Source organism: Formica exsecta, unplaced genomic scaffold (assembly GCF_003651465.1).
Source record: "Formica exsecta isolate Colony F162 unplaced genomic scaffold, ASM365146v1 scaffold308, whole genome shotgun sequence".
Classification (NCBI taxonomy): Eukaryota; Metazoa; Arthropoda; class Insecta; order Hymenoptera; family Formicidae; genus Formica; species Formica exsecta.
Genome location: NW_021850337.1, coordinates 1,027,700 through 1,049,942, shown reverse-complemented (window position 1 = coordinate 1,049,942; position 22,243 = coordinate 1,027,700). Strand labels below are relative to the sequence as shown.

Genomic DNA, 22,243 nt, shown 5'->3' with positions numbered 1-22,243 from the left:
CTTCCAAAATATTACATAATCCAATGCCCGAGCACGAGAAGATAACGTCATCAAAAGTACAGGTCTTCAAGAAGTTTCGCACCCAAGTGGAAAGCGAGAGGGTGGGTATGTTTTACACGGAACGCCCAAAATCTACTTCCGGCACTTTCGACTTTCCACAAAATGTACAACACAAACTTATCCTCCGCTATATACCGCGAGACACGAAGTGAGATATGGATGACACTGCCTGCGGAATCTTGCGTCTTTTATGTGCAGCGGAATGTAAACTTGAAAAATCGCATTTTGAAAAGGCGAACGCGAAAAGAGGAAGTTTTCCCCTTCTAAAAATTCTTGAAACGCCGCTTACACGTTCTCACACTTCGCAGATAATATTAACTATGATGATAGGCGTGTAAAGTTATTTAATGCATTGAATCTATTAGTCAAAAAGTCGTCTAAATTATGCTGATTATTTTTTTTTCTATTGCTTCTTTAGCAATGGTTGAAATTGAAATTTTTTAAATTTATTACATTTATTAAACGGTCATTTTTTCTTCTGATAAATTTCTGATTCATTAGGGATTCTTGAAACGTATTGAATTTTTTATAAATCCGATGCTTTAGATTATATCGCGAAGGAGGCTTCGCTTAAATAGATACTTCGAGTCGACCGCCACTATCGACGCATCGCATCGTCCGTGTGTCCCGCGTTCACGCATTAAATTCTCTCGATCCGTCGAGCAGAATCATCCGATAGGCATTGAAGCGTGCGACGTTTGACTTTACGTTCGCGTGTTTTCGCGAAAATATAAAGATTCGTCATTTTTATGCATTGCATTCCGCGAATTAAAACATCAATGCCAAATGGAAAAGCAAAACATTAGAGGCAACACGCTATCTATCTTTGTAAAAACGTACATTGATTATAGTGAATATAGATGGTTTATTTCTAGTTTAGATGTCCCTTTCTCTCATTTTGTCGCTATCGTCAAAGTTCGCTATAAATCCTGTCGTATATTGTTGTTTCATAAGTATCATTCATTAATAATAAATGAAAATATGATAAATACATGTTTGTAAGTTAACGCAATGCGCTCGCATTTGCCTTATCGTCATTAAAAACATGCGGCTTTGGCTTTGCTTGTTGCTTTGTTCTGGTTGCGTCGGTGCAAGACAGTTACATCGCCAGAGTTTGGTGCTTGCAAGTTCGCGTATTGCGATGTACGCGTTAAGTTTATACGCGAACGACGTAGTGAGATTGCAGTGAGCTTCGTAAGAACCATGCGCAACGGCATCGCACCGACGTTACGATGCTAATCTCCGCGCGAGAAACGGCACTTTACACCTTTTCCACCTGTGGGAGAGAACGGACGAGTCATAAAGATTTTTTGCTATAAATATCGCGCGAGCGGAGGTGATCGACCTCACCTCTTCCGTTGTCGCGCTCTATTTTTAATTCACGCAGAAGCACCCCCGGTGCATGATGCTCCATGTTGAGATCTCCGTTGTTATGACATTAGCATTTTTTAACGTCAACAGCAGCGTCAATTCCGCGAACGATTATTATTCTCGATTCCATGAAATGGTTAAGACCGCGCGCGATGCAAATTACTTTTATGATTACGTTCGATTGAGCAAGATAGTTCTCTTGTAACATCGCGCGAAGCGTATGCTCTTTATCTGAAAGGAAAGGATCATCTTCCTGTGTTTTCATTATTCCTAATATTTTCAAGAAATAATATTTTCAAGAAATATTTTCAAGAAATAATATTTTCAAGAAATATTTTCAAGAAATAATATTTTCAAGAAATATTTTCAAGAAATAATATTTTCAAGAAATATTTTCAAGAAATAATATTTTCAAGAAATATTTTCAAGAAATAATATTTTCAAGAAATATTTTCAAGAAATAATATTTTCAAGAAATATTTTCAAGAAATAATATTTTCCTCACGTTTGTAAAAAAAAAAAAATATATAATTTTGAAACTAAAAGTAAGCAAACAAAAGCGTGCTAAAAACATTTTATTATAATTTCTTTGTATTATTTTACGAATATTATGTTAATAGCTAATTTTGGAGCTTTGATCAGAATTGCGAGATTTTACACGATATTTTTATGTTTACAGTATATATATATATATATATATATATAACACTAATTTTATCTCTCTATAAAATACAACGTGTAATGACGCGAATTAATCGCCTATTTCAACACATCGCGGCGAGTCTCTGTCACGGAGATTCGTGGATTTCATCGATAATATTTACGCCGTGCCGACTCGTTGCTTATTTACACGTTTGCCTGCATAATTGATAGCATTTATAAACTACGGGTCTCCGCATAAAATATATCGCACGCGCGGTTGAACTGCCGGGGTTACGTTAAGTATTAATTAACGAGAGACTGTGCAAAACTTGCCACATCGTTTGCCATCGGTCGCGCCGTTGGAAAATGAGATTCTAACGCGATCATTATGCGAAAGGAAAACACAGCACGCTCGTTTTAGCTCCGCGCGTTCCCCCTTCTTTGTATTATCAGCGGAATATCAAATTTACAACAACTTAAATATTGTAATAAGCGAAAACGAAGGCGCGCGCTAGAGCCAGCTAGCGAAGCAATTTTCGTACATGTTCGGCGCAGACTGCTTTCCATATAGAAACGCCGTTCTCGTATGCCGGCAAAGTTTCGATTTCTCCTTATAGTGCAACCTACAACCCCTTTTCTTCCTCCCCATCGATGATCGCCTCCTCCTTCTCTCTTCTAAGCTCGAGCTTGGATCGAGAACACGAAGAGTAGCCAGCAGGAGTTGTAACGGCGAGAATCTAGAAGCTGTATGAGTGTGGAAGAAGATAGTAAAAGGGAAAAAGAGAACAGAGGGAGACATGAAACTGTGTCGGAAATAGAGAAGACAGGACGAGCTTGCTATAGGAGTTATATAGCAGGAGTAAGCAAAGATTATAGGAATTGTCATGAACATAAAGAGCTCGCGACTTTTTGTCGATATCGCAGGAAGCTGGAGACAGGAAATGTACCATAAATTTTTAAATAACAACCTCTTTTAGATATTAAGCTAATTGCTAACTTGTATTAGAAGCTTGTTAAATTGCACGTTTGTTTCTTAGGGTCTTTAGTTCTTTAGAAATATTATCTAAAATTATTTAAAATTATATTAAATTAAGAGAATAGAGTCTACAAAAATTCAAGTGTTTATTTCCGTCGATCTAGAGTCGAGAGTTTGATTAAATCTTCGAAGTGATAAACGAAGGAAACGGGAAATCAAGAGAGACGGAAAGCAAAAAGAATGCGATAGCCTCCGCCGTCAAGTTACAAAATAAACACACCGCAGGGTATGTTAGAAGCGAATATCGAGAAAAGTAGGAAGTTGGGGCAGCGATTTCGTCATCGGTACACTTGGCAATACTACGTTACTTGTAACGGGTATCTGAGTAATGGCGACGTTGGTTGCCTCGTTCGCCTCTTTGGCGACAGCGAAAGTATATGTCAAGTATGCGAAACTTCTTTGTGGTTGTGAACTTACTCAGCGATAGAATCGGACGACTGAATGCTCAAAATAAAAGCGCGTTAAGGCCACATATTCGAGGGTCCCGATATTTCTAAATTTCCATTGAAAATGATTTATATCGCAATATTTTATTTTAAGAGTTAATATTTTTAATTTTTAAACTTTTTTCATTTATTTATTGAAAAATACTAAAGAATATTATTTTTTTTGCAAAAGATGATTTGTTAATATTGAACGCTCTTTCTCCTTTCGCGAAATTACGATCATGTCTTTTAAAAGACACAATACATTTTCATTGAATTGAATTGCAATTAACTGTGAAAAGAGAGAGATAAAGAAATATATTTAATAATATATTTTAAAGGTTCAATACATTTTTTGAATAAATTTAATTTAAATTTATTTAAAGTGCTTTTCTTTGTGTGTATGTTGCAATTTTAATTGCAAAAGATAATGGCTTTTATTGTGTTATGTTACATATATTGCAGACATATGCTGATGATACTGTAAATATCGTATAATATCGTTATTTATAGTGGTCATACAAAGGATCGTTTACTTAATTGACCATGTTGAATTTTATGAATTGCGCTATAATTGCGTTCACACGGTACGTTTAAATAGGACGCCGTCCCTTTTCTTACGACAAGCTTGCGTGTCTACGCGACGCTTCGCGTGTTACGAAAAACACACGCGAAATCGCGATTGTCGTTATTGATGAGAATTATTAAGAAACTTGCTTTCGAGTTCTATCAACGTTCTTCTCAAATTAATACCATTAATAAGTTCTCATAAAACTAACGACACACATATTATATCTCGCTTCAAAAATAACTCCTTGCAAACTCTGCTAAATATTGAACTAAACGGGGGATATTCAAATTAAATGGAATTAATAATTACGATAAAACTTAGAATTGATTGATGTTATTACCGAAAAATTTTGATTATATTTATTTTTTAAATATTTTTAAAGATATAGTATATTTTCAATTATCTCGCAGAATATTCGCATTTTTTCCCCGCTTTTCAGATTTGTGAACAAACATAAAAAAATCATGTGCCGTGAGTGTAATATCGCACTCGAAGCTCTCGAATCGTAACTCGCTTGTCGGAGGCCCTCTCGAGCCTTGTAATTTGCCGGATATATCGTATCTTTCCCGGAGAATTGCCGCTTGTTTAGTTTGTTTTCTCCCTCGAGCGTCCACTCTAGCGTTCACTGCCTACGTAGTAATTATCCTTTCGATGTATCTTCAATTATTGTACAACTTGCGATTCCTTCGAAGGCTATCCACTTAACCTTGCGAATAATTTACCCATGGAAGGACTCCCCTGATTTCGCTCTTTTCGATCCTTTAATTATTGTTCGTCATTAAAACTTTTGGTCATACTCTCGAGCAGTGCTAAGTTTGCTTTTTTCGGCTTTTCAATATATTTATTTCTTATTAATATTCATATTTTTCGTCTCTCTATTCCAATGCATTAAAATCTGTTTTTGTTTTATGTTCGTCAAAATATTGACAAGAATTGACACAGAATTTTTATTTGTTTCATAATGCAGGCTTCCTCGCGGAAGGGTTTTCTCCTGATTTTCAAGAACCCTCGCTCGTTCCCGCTACCTTTGTGCAGTCACTTTATAATTGTCCATCAGGGTCTTCCTCATTTCGCGATCTCATCGAAAGCTCTTGACCGACCATCGGCCGACGTAACGAGCTCGCCAATGTGCACCAGCATCGTTCAGCCCTCCATCTACGACCACCGAACGATCACGTCGAGGTATGTACCAAATACAATAGTCCACCCACGTGCTCCCACGTGCAAAGAGCGTTCCATCGAGCGTCCACGATACGCGAGTGCGTCAACATTCGTTATCGGCTCGCCTTCTTCGTTCTCGTTTTCGGTCGCTCGCATGCTTTTTGCGCACATCGGCTACACGGGTAATTGCAGGGCCTGCCGACCATCCTCCGGTTGCTCCCTTCCCCTTTGAAATGGCGTTGGATTTTTATCAGTAACGTATCTTTACCCGAGAGACACGATGTGGATTCCACTCGCCCTGTCTCGCTCGCTCGCGGAACGTTTAATTAATCCCGGTTTATCTTTGAACCCTGGACGCGAGCCGCGAACCGGAGTACGTTCAATTAATGATTTTTGATATAAGCTCTCGGCCGTGCTGCGACCGCAGACGACAGTGCATTATATTGTCGGTGCGGTGGGTGTGCACGGCCCCGATTAATTCGATTGCACCGCGTTCGCGCCGCGAATTTCAAAGCGCCTGTCGCTCTTTCGCGAATGCGTGATAAAAAGCGCGGATCGGGGGAGTTATGAACTCCCTTTTCGGTCCCTCTGATTTTTAGTTTAGTTAGACGCGAGCTGAACTTCTCATACAGATTCGAGCGCAATCAGGGAGGGAAAAATCGAGACCTCTCGTATTTGAAATATTTTTTGAATATAAGGCTATTTTTTTATTTTCTCGCGCCCCAAAGAGAATATAGTCTATTAGATATAAAATAAGAATGGGAAAATTCTTGGTCGGATGTTTCTTTACGCGCTATAGAGTCGACGATCTAGATTTAATAAAATTCGTAGTCGACTCTTTGTAATCCGGAATTAATGCGGTGACATTCGAGAGCCTGCTATTACATAACTTTTGCGACGAATCCGTTACGCGATGGTGTGAGTGCATGAATAATTCAATCCTTTTACAAATCGCTTCTTATTCGTAGAATTTTGCTATCGATTTTATTATACCGAGAGTCGCGAGAACCATGTCATATTCGTTAAATTACATTCGATTATTTCTTTCAAGTATGCAAAAATTATTGAATAGAATAGATACAGTGATAACTAACTTTGTATTAAATAAAAACTGTAGTATCCTATCTTTATTTTTGAAAAACATTATATTATACTATGTAAGAATATGATTCGAAATTTATAGCACAATTAAATAATTGTCTTTTTTTGAAGCAATGTTTATAATAATTTCATTTCATATCAATTAAATTTTTTTTAATGATCATAAATAAGGATCAATTTAATGTATACATCTATTGATGAGCCGTAATTTTTCATCTACGCAAAAATGCACTTACCACTAAGTGTACAAAAACCGTAAAGTATCACGCTCCGTTGAAGCAACATTTTTACGCCGATCTCTTTCGCGCTCGATAAACAGCGTTAATTTATTTGAACGAGACAGGAAAGGATTACGATCGATCGCGAAGGGACACATGCGGTAGGGCGAAACGCGAGCGTAACTTTTGTTAAGTGGATGCTGCGCAGCCGGCTCCAATTCTTTTTTTCTCACACGAGACCCTTGTCTCGTCGTCGCTTATTTACGGTTGCGGCGGTCATTCTCGGTCGTATACGAAATTACGGGGGTCACGCTTGGCCGTCGCCACGGTATCGTAAATAAATTCGTTTTCGAAGATCGTCGCGAGACACGTGAAAGCACTTCCAGCCCGGAAGTGCGATTCGCGCCACTTAATTTCCCGTTCTATGCGACGCTTTTATTCTAATAAGGTTGGGCCGGTAGCAGAGAAAAGTAGCGAGCTCCCACAAACGCATTTAAACCTCTCGTCTATTTCTGAGCTACTTATGTTTGCACTCTGGAATAATTAGTTTAGAATTCTCTGAAGCTTGTTTGGAAATTTAAATCATTAAGATACGTTCTTACAATTTGATTAATAAAAATATTCTTTGTGTGACAACAATAACGTGTAAAACAAATTTTTGTTTATTTAGAAAGTATTGATGAGTAACGGTTATTCATCAAACTTTTTTCAAGAGGGAAATCGATTTTCAATATTTTAATAACGCATCCGAGAAAGTACTGTTAAAATGTTTTTTGATATATCGAGAGAGAGAGAGAGAGAGAGGAAGGAGAGAGATAGATCTATAATATTATTATGAGGAGATTTTTAATCTCCGATGCGAGACATACCAGAATTATTCGCTATACATTATCGCGACAATCCATGATTACGTCTGTCCCGAAAGATGAGAAAAACGCGCGGCGCTCTGAAAGAGATTTATTATGCGATGTCCGGTACCGCGGTGCAGTTTTTTTTCGCAGCGTGGACTCCAATGAGAGTAAAATCTCTTTGACATTTCTGACATCTCTTCGCTTTCCGACGTTCATTCGCGTTATCCGCGATACGTAAAATTAGACTTTGTTTTTCGCAAAAAGCTCTTGTTTAAACTTGCTTAAACTAAAATTTACTTTTTTTGATGTCCAAGCTTTATCAAGATATTAAGTTATCAGGATATTTAACTTTGACAACTAACTAATGTTTCTTAAAATTAAAATAAGAATTCTAGAAAATGTTTTTTTTTTTAAAATTAATTATAAACTTATTTGTGTGTAAATTTGAATGTTATAAGAAATTGGAAAAAAGTATTAAATTTTTACTATGAAAAAATTGACTCAAAAAATTCCATCCTTAAAACTAATATCGTTAATTCTAGGATCCGATATATGTATACATAAAAACATATCGCATTTTAATGATGTTTGAAAATTTTCTATAACGACATTTACAATGTTGTTGCAACCGACATTACGATTGTTAATCGCGTGCTCGAATTCGCATTGGCGGCGGAGTAAAGTTAGTTCGTTATTGCTTGTTCGAAAATCTCCATTTCCTTGCAACTCGTTCGACGTTGTTTCGCCGTTTAAAGACGAGCGATCACCGCGCGAACTTCCAGCCCTCTTAAAAGCAGCCGTTTGTCTTGCTGAACTTTGGCGCGACAGCTGGTTCCTCGCGGGTCAGCGAATGACGGAAGTATCTTCATGGCGAGCGAGGAGATATCCGCGTCGAATCTCGTTGTGTGATACTCGCAGTAAGCATCTGCCGCGCCAAATTCGCATTGGACTTTATGCGACTTTCCATTTGTGAAATTCGACGAGCAACTTTGTTCGTCTGAAAAGTCTACGAAAACTCGGTACGAGATTCTTCACGTGGAACGGCGGGGTCTAACAGTAACATTGTGAAATATAAACTTATTTAAACGCTGAATATCTATGTGAGATCTGAGAAATGATATCCATCCGCTCTTGGTATAAGAGTATTTTTGAATTATTTTTTAACGGTCATTATGGTGTCGTAAATAAATTTCGAAGATTGCAGTGAAACACGTGTCAAAAAATTATTTTTATTTTATTTTGTAATACTGATTGAATTAAAAATTCTGGTATTTTGTAGAAAATGTATTTTAAACAGAATTATATTAAGACTTTATAAAGATATTTGAATTATAGATATATATAATTTAATCAAATCAACGCGCTATCTGCATGCCGATGATGAAGGATCAACGCTTAATTATTACAATGTCATAATATATGAGCTCGTTATCAATTACCAATTTAAAATACGGCCGCTCTAATTACACGCTGATTGCTTGTTGGGAAATTTATTATAATTGCTATTATGTATGTATGGTTATAATACATCTCGACATGAGCGTTAATGACGATTTAAAAAGTCGTTTGCTAATACGTCCTATTATTTTAATAAACTCTGATACATTTTTTAACATTAAAAATAAAAATATCAAAGTGATCTTTTACGTCATTGTAGTACAAGCGAAAAATCTAGGCAATGGATTTTCATATATATATGAATGACACGGCTCTGAAAAATTTATCGCCATTAAAGTTGAACCATTTTCGCTATATTCCATGTGAACACGCGTCACAACGGATTCGCATGTGGTAAATATATCTAATTCGATCTGATTAAAACAACTGGCAGTATATCTTCAAAATAGATCGCAATTTGCCGGCCGCCATCTCTAAGATTTGTTGAACCTGCTTTATAGAAATGTGCGATTATATTTATGGCATATCGTCGAGACGCTACCAAATAGTTTATCAGGAATTTATACGTCAAATTTTTAATTAAAATATCTTTAGAACTGAAGAGCTGTAATAAAAAATCTAACAACGCTTTTTTTTATACATAATCTTGATGTAATATATATATATAATTTATTGTTATTATTATTTTTGGAAGAGAACGGAATCATATACAAATCACCGTAACGGAAAACAATTGATATATAGAGTATAGATAGAATACGCGAAGCATTCGATTGAATAATTTGGATAATGGAAAGCCATTATTAACCAATACGTTTGTTAATAATTAATCACGATCACGAGAAAGAGAATTTATATTTGGTATGAAATTATTTCATAAAACATTAAACATTTGGTGTAAAGTAAGCGACAACAATTTAGGTGACACTGTCTTTTATTTATGCGTGATGTAATATGTGATATTGCCATTGGCATTATAATTGATCTATCCCTATACATTGGTGACATATGTATCATGTTTAAAAAGTATCGTACTTAAAAAGAATAGTTTTTTGAAAATTATATAATTGTTTTATTTGGCATAAAATCTGTTATTAATCTGGAATTAATAATATTCATGAGTTATCATTTTTGTAGATTTGAAACTTATAATGCATTATTTTATTTAATTCCCAAATTAATCGCAGAATGTAAATCGATGTCGCGCGAATAGAACTCTTTCGTATTTGTCGAAGTCGATTTCAAGAAATAAAGTCGACATAGAAAGACTCGAAAATGCTCTCCTCGTCGCTTTCCGTGAGATGCATAGCGATATGCGCTTTTGAAGACGGAAGCCATACACTTCTGAAGAGTCACTATAAATTTGCGTTTGGATCACGGCAGAAATCCGTTATTTTCCGAGTGATCTATTGGATTTATATAAATTGCCAATCTTTGCGAAATATACGGCGAAAGACGCATCTTTTTCTCTTGCCGTTTTCCCATCGTTCATTCATAAAATTTGCCTTTACAAGTAAAACGCATTATTCCTTATGTAATGTCGTAAATTAATAATCTCTTTCTCTCTCTTTCTCTTTTTCTCTCTCTGCAATTATCAATACATTTAATATGACGCTCTGGCATAATTATATATTATTTGTATGAAAAATTCTCGCATTGCGAAATATATTGAGTCAATTCGAAATATTTTCCATTTTCGTACTTTGCAGAATGACACGTAATTGGCTATTAGCGAGTTGACGAAACTTATTAAAGAACCCGTGGCCAAATCAAATATAGAGTAGATAAAAATTGGCGACTTCGTTTCTCCGCCGCATCGTAGATTGCGCGCGGAAATAGTTGTTAATTAGCTTTTCATTAGCGGCACCGCTGATGGATATCTCCATCGAAATAATATTGCCGACCAGTTATTTCCGGTCATTACTGATGCATTTTAATTCGCATTAAAATGTTACGCGCGTATTATTATTTGTAAATATTATTTATGTGACCATTTGATTAGAAAATAATTGATGCGCGTAATTGAATGCGGTATTTACAAATTTTCAGCGATTTACACGCCGCATTGGCCAATGGATGCACGCGTGCACGTGATCGTATTAAGCGATTAAATTAAATTAACAATAAAATAACCGGACGCAGGCAATTAAATGCGCGATTTTATAATTAATGTTAGACATGTGAACATAATATGAAGAGCCTAATAACACCGTATAATTCAATTATTACAATTCAAGAGTATTTCGAATCAAAAACTTTGCGAACGTGCTAAATTAAAACACTGGAAGCATTTCGTCTTCGCTTAAAAATTACTCCGCGAAAATTCCATTATATTCGAATAAAAGAAAAGAAGTGATTCTCGCAACGATAAGCGCGAGAAAGTAACGCTCGTGAAGCTCACTTTGCGCTCGATTGGCGTTGGTGCGAAGTCTTTTGAAGTTGCAGACAAAACTTCAACGGTGTGCGCGCTCTCCCTTCTTCCCCTGTAAAGGATTCCTGAGAGATCCTTAAGTTATTCAGAATCGATCGTCGCTTCTTTCGCAAAGTTATATTGCGCGTTTTTCTCGCCTCGACAGTTGATTATGTCTACGCGAATCGGCGTGCAACGACGTGTAACTTTTGAACTTTCAACGTTGTGACGCACCTTGCGTCGACCGAGTTTACGCGTCGTATAAAAATCTCATGCGCGCATTTTCTTTCACTTTTGCGAAAAAGGAGAGAAATTCCCGCGTTTTTTGCTTTGTACTCGTTGTTAAAAAAAAAAAAAAAAATAGAAAGAAAATTATCAATTCTATCATCGTCACGCTTCATTTTCTTGACTTTCAGAACCGTTGATATTTTAGTACATTCAAGATTCAAGAGAAGCATTTAACAATATCGCTTCTAACTAACTATCTCGCGTCTAATGTATTATACAAGATGCTCAAGATTCATCGTTATTTTATTTACCCATAAATTCTCTGAAAAATTTAATGCCTCAATTAAATTTTTTTTCTTTTGCCAGATAAAGTACGGACAGTGAAAACAGACGAATAGAGTCAGTCAGATGATGAATAAAGATATTCGAGTAGAAACAGACAAAATATTGACGAAAATATTAGATTAGTATTTGATAAATATAGATACTAAAAAGATATCGTCCGGCATCTATAGATATTAATCTGTCCGAAAGAGCGTTTCATTGTAATACATTTAAAAAAAATTCGTTATAAAGTGAAGAATATTATATTTATCGATGTAACTGGACGAGAGCGGCGTGTATGCGTGTTTGTGACGGCACGCTTTTTCGGCCACGATATTCGTCGTCCGTTCCAATCTACGGCCGTAGAGTTTCTCTCATATAATGTATTTCATTCCTCTTTTCTATGCTCCGCGGAGACTGCCGCGGCATCTCTACGACAGATACGACGGCGTGAATTAACGTTTCCCGCGGCATGGCGGAAACGGACAACGAGCATTAACCTCTGGTAAAGCATATACGTCCTCGAGTTTTGATTTTTCGTGAGATCGGATGTCGTCCCATGTATATCCCGAAATACAAAGTATTTCAAAAGTTGCACGATATTATACTTTAAAAACTTATTATCAAATCCTAGTCTTAAAATTTTTCACATAATAATCTTTCTTTTATTTTCCTTCATTAGATACATTTGAACTTTTGAGAGATATTTATTAAAAATATCTTGATAAACTTTAAATATATAGAGAAAAAAAATTCCAAATTCTGAAATTTTGATTAAGGAATATAGATTACTTTTTGTTACTTTTTTTTCCTTTTAAAGCTTTCTGATGACAATTTTTAATCGTTTATAATTAAAAAGAAAATAATCATTGACTCAACAATGGAATAGTCGGTGTTTCCCAGGTTTTAAATTTCGTTTGTTTAATTTAGAGAAATCAGAATATGAAATTTCTGACGCAGCCCGTATGCGCTGTCAGCGTTTGTTCTGTTCTTTCGGTTCTGCGCTCGCGACCGCAATGCTTGTAGCACGCGGACAAAGCTTAATGCACTGGCCGAGTAGACGGCAGTTTCCCAAGTTCGCGTTACCATTGGACTAATTGGACGCTTTAATATTTGAAACGGTAACAAACGACATGGGAATCATTTCCAATGTTTTCTCCCCCAGAGAGAATCATTAGAGAACTCGTCTTGTTTGCTTGGAAATGTATTCAGAATTGACAAATATATTCGCGCTGTATGTTAATGAATCTTTCTTTTCTTGATTCTCTCAACGATCTTTCATCTACTCTCTAAAAGTATAAAATACTAATTAAAAAATAAAACAAATTAGAGCTCAACAATTAAACGTGGTTCCCTCACTTTGTCGCTGTTATTGATGAAAATATTTCTTAATAGGTATCTAAATAATAAACATACAGTAATTCTAGGTATTTACATAATTAAATCTATTTTAAAGATAAGGATAATTTTTTCATTTAGTAGATATATCATACATACCATATATATATATAATTTCGGGCTGACAACATTTTAAATTTCTCTCTCTTTTTTTATAAATTATTGATATACGAAAAATATGGAATACAAATATACTCTAAGAACAAGTAGTTTATTCAGTCTATTTAAAAAATGTGTCACACATAGTCGACATTTTACACTTGTGATTGATGTAGCTTATTACGAGACGTTTAACTGATGATCATAATCGCTCATACGAACGTTGTTTATTCATGCTCGAACTCGAGATGCGAATCAAACTCGAGGAGCGAAATTAGTGATCTATCTGCTATCCGTCCGATACATGTCAACATTGCAGTGTATACACGATGACTACGCGTGAACGTTCGTAGCCAGACGTGATTGTCGATTGATCAGATACCGATAATCCAATTTCGATCTCTCCCTGATCACTCCCTCGTTACTTTTTCGTCGGTTGACACAATGATATCGTTATCACGGATATCAGTAAAAATTACGCAAGTGCGTGGGCTCTCTCGAACGACCATCAACAGTTATCGAATCCGTCATGGATCGCGCGTCGTTTCATTTTCCGCTTTTTGTATCTGTCATGTATTTAATTAAAATTTCTATCAAATTTATTAATTCAAATATTATTAATTAAAAATTATGTTATTAAAAATATCATTAATTATCAACTATGTTACACGGTTACGTCGCGAAAGGGAAGAGGGACTGTCAATCACGATAAAAGGCATCCGGTGTAACAATCGTTGCCATCGAATTACTCGGTAATTCACAAGTAGTTTATTCAGTCTATTTAAAAAATGTGTCACACATAGTCGACATTTTACACTTGTGATTGATGTAGCTTATTACGAGACGTTTAACTGATGATCATAATCGCTCATACGAACGTTGTTTATTCATGCTCGAACTCGAGATGCGAATCAAACTCGAGGAGCGAAATTAGTGATCTATCTGCTATCCGTCCGATACATGTCAACATTGCAGTGTATACACGATGACTACGCGTGAACGTTCGTAGCCAGACGTGATTGTCGATTGATCAGATACCGATAATCCAATTTCGATCTCTCCCTGATCACTCCCTCGTTACTTTTTCGTCGGTTGACACAATGATATCGTTATCACGGATATCAGTAAAAATTACGCAAGTGCGTGGGCTCTCTCGAACGACCATCAACAGTTATCGAATCCGTCATGGATCGCGCGTCGTTTCATTTTCCGCTTTTTGTATCTGTCATGTATTTAATTAAAATTTCTATCAAATTTATTAATTCAAATATTATTAATTAAAAATTATGTTATTAAAAATATCATTAATTATCAACTATGTTACACGGTTACGTCGCGAAAGGGAAGAGGGACTGTCAATCACGATAAAAGGCATCCGGTGTAACAATCGTTGCCATCGAATTACTCGGTAATTTTCTATGCGGCTAACATTGTCGCGCATTAATTTTGTGAGCCGGTTTTCGATCGAGAATTCCGCTCACGAGTGAAAATAATAATATGTGAAACAATCACGGGGGGCTTGTACGCGCACGAATGCCATGCATTCTGGCCAATTTATGTAACTTTGTTCACAAAACGTAAAGCGATCCATCTCGCGATTCGTTAATTCGCTTCTAATCGAATCGTTTGTTTCCAAAGCGTTATACGCTACACGATAGGAAAATTTTTTCTAACGGTGCAACGCGTTGTTTTGTATCGTGTTTTGCTTCGCAAGCGAGAATAAAATAGAGAGCGAAGAGTTTGCTAACTATCCCAGGATCAAATTCCTTAGGAGCAATAAGCAGAGAACAATACGAACGATAACAGGCACGTAACAGAGAGAAGAAAATAGCGAGCAACGAATACATAAGGAAGAACACGAGAACGGAACAAGCCACACGAGTAATATAAATAATTTTACGCGCAATAAAATAAGATTAAATCTGAGAGAAAATAAAATTCTATATATATATATATATATATATAACAAAAAGGAGAGCGTAGAAAAATGGGCAAAGGAGTGCGAAAGAGAGAGAGAGGAAAAGAGAAAAGAGAAGAAAAAAGAGAAAGAGAGAGCAGAACCGGAGAGAGACGAGAATATCCGACGAGGCGCGCCGTGCTACCATCACCCCTCTACGCTGGTTCTTCTGCCACCTCCCTTCTACCACCCGACCTCGCATAACGGCAGCAACCCCCGAACGGGCTTACTCCTTCACCTCAGTAGCGCCGGGCGTCTCGACGCGGCAGCACGTTGCGTTGGGGGTTTCAGCACGCGGCTTCGGTCGCGTTCTCAGAATTCAGTATACATTCTCAAACTCACCTTCTTTCTTTCTCTTTCTCTCTTTATCTGTATTGTTTGAGCAACTGTCACTCGCGTCTCTCGTTTCACTGTTTTTCAACCGTCGTTCCAGCCACCCCCGCGCAGCCCTTATCAACCTTCTCGAGAATTTGCGGTGGGATCCGCCCACGCGCGTGAGTGACTTTTCCTTCCCCCTCCGACGCTGATATCCTCCCCCTTCCCTGCCTTGCCTCTCCATTGCGCAGGAAAACAGCGTCGCGACGCGTGCAGTCGCGTTCGCCGAAGTCCCGAAACCGGGAGCGCTTTTTGGGGATCAGTGAGACTCGCGAGAGGAAAACTGGTCTTTTTTTCCGATCTTCTTTTCCCTCTTTATCTCGATTTTTTCTCACGTCGCACCCTGTTCGACCGCGCGCCAAGGTATGGCGAGACCTGTCGTTATGGGGGAGGACCTGCCCTCCGGAGACGCCCGGCGCGGTTAGTTCCAGGTGTAACCGAGCGGGTTTGCGAAGGCGCGCCAGGTATCGCGCCACACCGCGGGGATTTGCGAGTGTGAGGGCTGAATTCGAGACGTTTTGTTTCAACGACGAACGCACGATCTGTCATCCCTGATCATCGGAATCAGTTTGAGAAGATTTACCTGCCTATTCTACTGCCTGCTCTGTCATCCGCAGCTTGTCAATCGTGACAGTTAAGGTGTCGCGCACCCTTTTACAGTGCGGGCCACAGTGTACAAGTGATTTATCCGATCGTGTGACTGTGTCGATGATCGTATCTATGACGATTGCGAGTCAGCCGATTGCTGCGAAGTGTCGTGTGACGGATTTCTCTGTCGCATCTTTGATTCCCGAGTGATTCGGAGTGACGTTGTGCAGTGACATTGTGACGACCGGAACATCCTAATCGTAAAGGAGAATTTTAAAAGCGATCGCGGTTATGGCTGTGACGAGAACGACGATGTTTCGACCAGACTGCGGGAGTTGCGATGACGGCCGAGGGTCGCGAAGGTGCCACCCTCGAACGGGAACGAGAACCGGCGGTCACCGGGCATCAAAGGGATCATTTGGCGTCGAAAGTGGATCGGTTGCGGCGAAACGCGGTGGTTCCGGCAAGTTCCTTCTGGTTGGCGCTGTCCTGGCCATACAATTTGTTGGCGCGGCGGCGATATCCAGCAAAGGTGAGTGTTTTTCCTTCTAATTGAGTGCTTCGATCGAAAGGACATTCATAAATCTCGAGTTATGAGTTGTGTGTCCGCGCGCGCGCGCGCGTGTGTGTATGTGTGTGCACGCGCGCGTTTATTTTCTCAGTCGGAATCCAACGGCTAGAATGGCTCGAAGGGAACAACGATATGATTGATAAATAGCCTCAGACTCTGACATGCCGTTTCCACACCAGAAATTTGGAATGTAAATAAGGTATTTTAATATTAGGATTTGAGATGGATAATTCGAAGGATCATTACTTATCTGTGAAGAGAGAAGCTAAGTTCTTACAGATAACATTAATATAATAATAAACATTGACGAAAAACGTATAACAGAAAAGATTATCAAAACAAGAATTGCCATTAAAATGACAATATAAATTTTATTCTTTTAATTTTAGACAGTATCCTCATCACATTTTTCGATATAAATATACAGTTTTTCTATTTTAATAAAACGTTGCTAAACTTCTTTCAGCTTAATTTGGTGTAAAGGTCGCGCTTCTAATTTTTCTCGAAACAGAGTGAAGCTATTTATAGTTTTTGTACTCGGATGCGCGCGTTCAAAGACCGTCTCTTATCTTCTAAATTCTGCCGATACCTCCTAACCCAATATCGCGCCTTCGATTTTCCAACTTTGGTCGTTAATACTCGAGTCGACAGAAACGTATCCATCGGTGAATTCTCCAAGTTTGATCCGCGAAATATTCCATCGCGTATCGAAGAATCGCTCGGAGAGGGATTGTGGAGAGGGCAGGGTTTTAGGGATTCGGTTCTCGCTCTACGAAAAATCGGCTTCCAATTTTTCTGATTATCGAACTGCGCGAAAAGGAGCGACGGATACCCCGTGGTGTATGCGACCCGGTCGATTTCGTATTCGAGATGCCCGACCGCCGTAACTGCGTACGGGATTTAAGAGATCGTCCGAGTAATGGCGAGAAACGGAGACGCATACTAAGCGACGAGACGCTACGCGACCCAATCGGTTCCCCGGATCTCATCTCCGGAGCTAACTAGCGCGATTCTCGCCTCTCATACCCGGATTGTGTCGACGTCAGAGGAACGAGCTTCGGGCAATCGGGGCGCGATGACTAGCGGGAATAACTGCGATCGGAATATTCTATCTCGTTGTGCATATATTCGTAAAATTGCAGCTATTGTCACGCTTCGAGATTCGCGATGATCGACGTAATTTCAAAATATACAGGGAATACTTTTTGTATTCTCTCTTTTTCGCACATGTGTTTGAATTCTTTGATAAATATTTTTCATTAATATTGACACGAACCATATAATTTTTTCTTTTTTTTTTAGTTTTTATTAAAACTGACACGAGTCAAAGGATAAATGCACATAATCGATAATAAAATCGCAATATTATTTGAGCGTGCTTCGATTAATAATGTTATACGATGCGTTATGATCATACATTGTGTGTATACGGGGTGAACTAAAAGACGTTAATGTAAATTTCCTGCATGTCGCAATATTGCGGGCAGACTCTCTTCTTGTGTGCTCATCTCAAGTAACTGCATTATATAAATATAAGACAAAGAACAATATAGTTATCTAATCAATAGACGTAGCTTAATACTTGCTCATGTAACATGCACAACCCATGGTAAGATCATAAACAATTATCAACTTCACCGGATCTCACCGGAAGTCACCGGTATATGTGTATATGCACATATATATAAATTATTATTGTATATTATTGTATATTAAAATTATTCTATATTAAAATTACATTAATAATAATTATTTTTTAATTACCTAACATTTTGTTTGGAGATTATGCAGAAAATAATGGAAATGCATTACACCCATTCTCTTCTATTTATGATATAATGTTGCACCGTGAATATAAATCGGTATGATATTAAACTAAACGTTTCATATGTAAAAATCTATTTTAAATAAAAAATGTCATCTAACTATATCGGGTGTATGTGGGCATGTATATCGAAAATTATCAGGATATGGACACGATATGTTTGTCAACATGTACGTGTCGAATAGTGAAAAAAATTTTCATGATATTTCAAAGCACTCTGTTATATTGAAAAAATGCATACAATTTTCATTATTTTACTTTATACAAGCCATTATTACTTTGTTTTACTTGATTGTAATACGCGCTGCGAGAGGAATATTCATCCCTGCTCTCGTAACATGATGCAAGACTTTCGGACGACGCGAATAGAGAGCCTCGCGAGTTCTTTCGTAACGTTCATGGGACATCGAATCGCGTCGGCGCCGATCGTCATCGTATCGGCGTATCGGCCGACGAGACCGACATTGAATTAATTGAAAGTCGTCGCCGTTGAAACGCCGTCGCGCAGGCTTCGCGTCATTTTGATCTGGTTTTAATTAAAACAACGGACGTCGCGCACCGAGAAGAGAGACTCGAGAAGGTCGGGCCCGCGCGAGTATGTATTCGATGGACGAAAAATGTACGGCGGGCAGATGAAGGGATAAGCGGGGGAGGGGAAGACTGACATGTGGAAGCTGGATGATTGAGGACAACGATGGTACGTTTAACGCGATTAAAAAACGTCGCATGGTCGATCAAAGGTAACGATCGCTCGTGGTACACGCGAAATTCATCGGTTGTCGCTAGCAAAAGGACGACGATCTCGTCGTACAATGTTACTTGAAAACGTCGGTTAAACGTTCATCGTGTCTAAAAGTGCAATATAACTAACCGAGTGAAAAACTCCTCATCGGCTAAATATTTACGTACAAACGAAGCTGAAATGAAGTTTATGTTTTTATTTTGTGAAAAGTAATATCATTTAGTGGATGCGTTTCTCGATTTATGATTTTTATTTATCTTGCGTAATGATGGGTAGAAAAGATATAATAAATTATTCACCCCGTATATTTCAATGAAAGTTTATATTTATTTTATGAAGGAAAAAAATGTGAGAAGTATAAATTTACTTTCTTTTGTGCAAAATAAAGTTAAATGATAATAAAATCTTACATTTTATCTGATCATCTAATAATGAAATCTGATACTTAATCTAATATATTTATAATAATTTTTAATTTTTTTAAATTTTACATTTGTTTCCCCAAATTTTTGTTAATTTTACTGAATAATTTACCAAAATTTAGCACGAGCTAAAATGATAATAATAATGGTAATAACAATAATAATAATAATGGTAATAATAATTAAAATATATCGGGAATATTAGTAAAGCTTTGCACAGCGACCGTAATTTAGGTGAACGACTCGTCAATGGATTAGCGATACAGTGTATCAAGCTGGATATTTGCAAGTTCGTCGGTCGGTTATTATAACTAGTTAGCGCTTTTGAAATGTGGCGAGCACACGCGTCGTTGAGCCGTTGCCGTAATATGAACCATGCAAATTGTCGTAGCGGAACAAAGATCAATGGCAACCGAATTTATGGTAATCCTGCTCTTCACAAAATAAAACTAGATTATGATATATATAACTAATATTATATTATAATATATTATATCATGTGTTGCATTGTAATATAATATTCTTTAATAAACATAATTTAATAAATATATATAAATCAGTATATATAAATATAATTTATGTGTGCAAAATGTTACTCTATAAAATATATTACTATTATTATAAGTTAGGGGAAATTTATATGTTTCTATGTATGTACTCTATATATGTTTGTCGTTATATCGCGATCTCTGACAGAAATATAGTAGAAAGATTTGGGAAAGAGATGTATCATATATACAATTGATTGAAAACGATTTTTTTTTAAATTTTACATTTGTTTCCCCAAATTTTTGTTAATTTTACTGAATAATTTACCAAAATTTAGCACGAGCTAAAATGATAATAATAATGGTAATAACAATAATAATAATAATGGTAATAATAATTAAAATATATCGGGAATATTAGTAAAGCTTCGCACAGCGACCGTAATTTAGGTGAACGACTCGTCAATGGATTAGCGATACAGTGTATCAAGCTGGATATTTGCAAGTTCGTCGGTCGGTTATTATAACTAGTTAGCGCTTTTGAAATGTGGCGAGCACACGCGTCGTTGAGCCGTTGCCGTAATATGAACCATGCAAATTGTCGTAGCGGAACAAAGATCAATGGCAACCGAATTTATGGTAATCCTGCTCTTCACAAAATAAAACTAGATTATGATATATATAACTAATATTATATTATAATATATTATATCATGTGTTGCATTGTAATATAAAAATGTTACTCTATAAAATATATTACTATTATTATAAGTTAGGGGAAATTTATATGTTTCTATGTATGTACTCTATATATGTTTGTCGTTATATCGCGATCTCTGACAGAAATATAGTAGAAAGATTTGGGAAAGAGATGTATATACAATTGATTGAAAACGATTAATCATGTATTATATAGTTGATTTTAAGATTTCCCCAAAATGTTCATGAATTTACTCGATTAATCTCATTTCTCTATTATATTGTATTATATTACATTATATATTGTCTCGTAATTTTATGCATGTACGATACCACGATGTGCGCTACGTGATTATCCTCCGTATGAATTAGGTCTCCCACGCATCATCCTTAGAAATATGATCTACGGGAAGACTCACGAATTACCGGCGTATAAACGCGTATTCACGGAGCGGCTTTCACGAGCCGCCAAACTCAGGCATATCATTAAAATTAACACCGCGTCGTGTCTGACGATGAGTGGAGAGCTTTAGGCGAAAGTGGTTACGGGGATTCGAATGTGGAAACTGCGAAAGCAAGCGCGCTGCAAGATTTCCGGGGAAGCGTGTATGGAAGCTGTTATCTGTACGGGAGTCACGTAACGCCACGGGTATACTTTCTTATCCCGCGTGCGAGAAGCGATCTGTGATTCTCGCCGGCGCTTCCGCGGCCAGAATTATACGTGGGCGTTTTATCAATTTTCATTCGCGATCCGTACATATATGAGATAAGTCTTTGTCGCGATAAAGCTTTGCTCTTTGAGAGTAAGGAGATTTTGGATGCTTTGAAAGAATAGTCGAGATATCTATAACTTTTCTAATAAACAATATATAAGAGATTGTAAAAATTGCAAAAGTGCAAATAGAAGTTTAAGGTCGTTTTTTGATTAAGAATTTGAACTGAGAAGTCTGATTCGTAAAAAGTAAATCATTATAAAAATTAATCTTTATTATTTTAGAACTGTCTCGGTGTACATTTATATATATCTAAGCTTTTCAAAAACCAAACTGATCGATTTTACTTTTTGTAAATTTCTTGATTTTAAACACACGCGCTTGATTTTAGCTTTTATTATAATTAATGCTCCGATATTAGAATGAAGAAATTTACGAGAAGTGCAATTGATCAGTTCAATTTCCGATAGACTCATATATGGTATGTTCACTATAGTTCTCTCTCCCATTTCTCACGTCATGGACGCTTCGCAGAGGGAAACGGCTTGCCATAGCATTATAGGGAAGAGC

At 37.1% G+C, this 22,243-nt stretch overlaps 1 protein-coding gene across 2 annotated transcripts in view; it reads left to right on the top strand.

Moving 5' to 3' along the window:
- The first annotated feature begins 15,497 nt into the window (after positions 1-15,497).
- Positions 15,498-22,243, top strand: part of LOC115237713 — a 214,584-nt gene continuing 207,838 nt past the window's right edge. For both annotated transcript variants that reach the window (XM_029810943.1, XM_029810942.1), the window contains exon 1: positions 15,498-16,745. In XM_029810943.1, the coding sequence (XP_029666803.1) occupies positions 16,505-16,745 (241 nt within the window). In that variant the 5' untranslated portion in view covers positions 15,498-16,504. The remainder of the gene's footprint in view (positions 16,746-22,243) is intronic.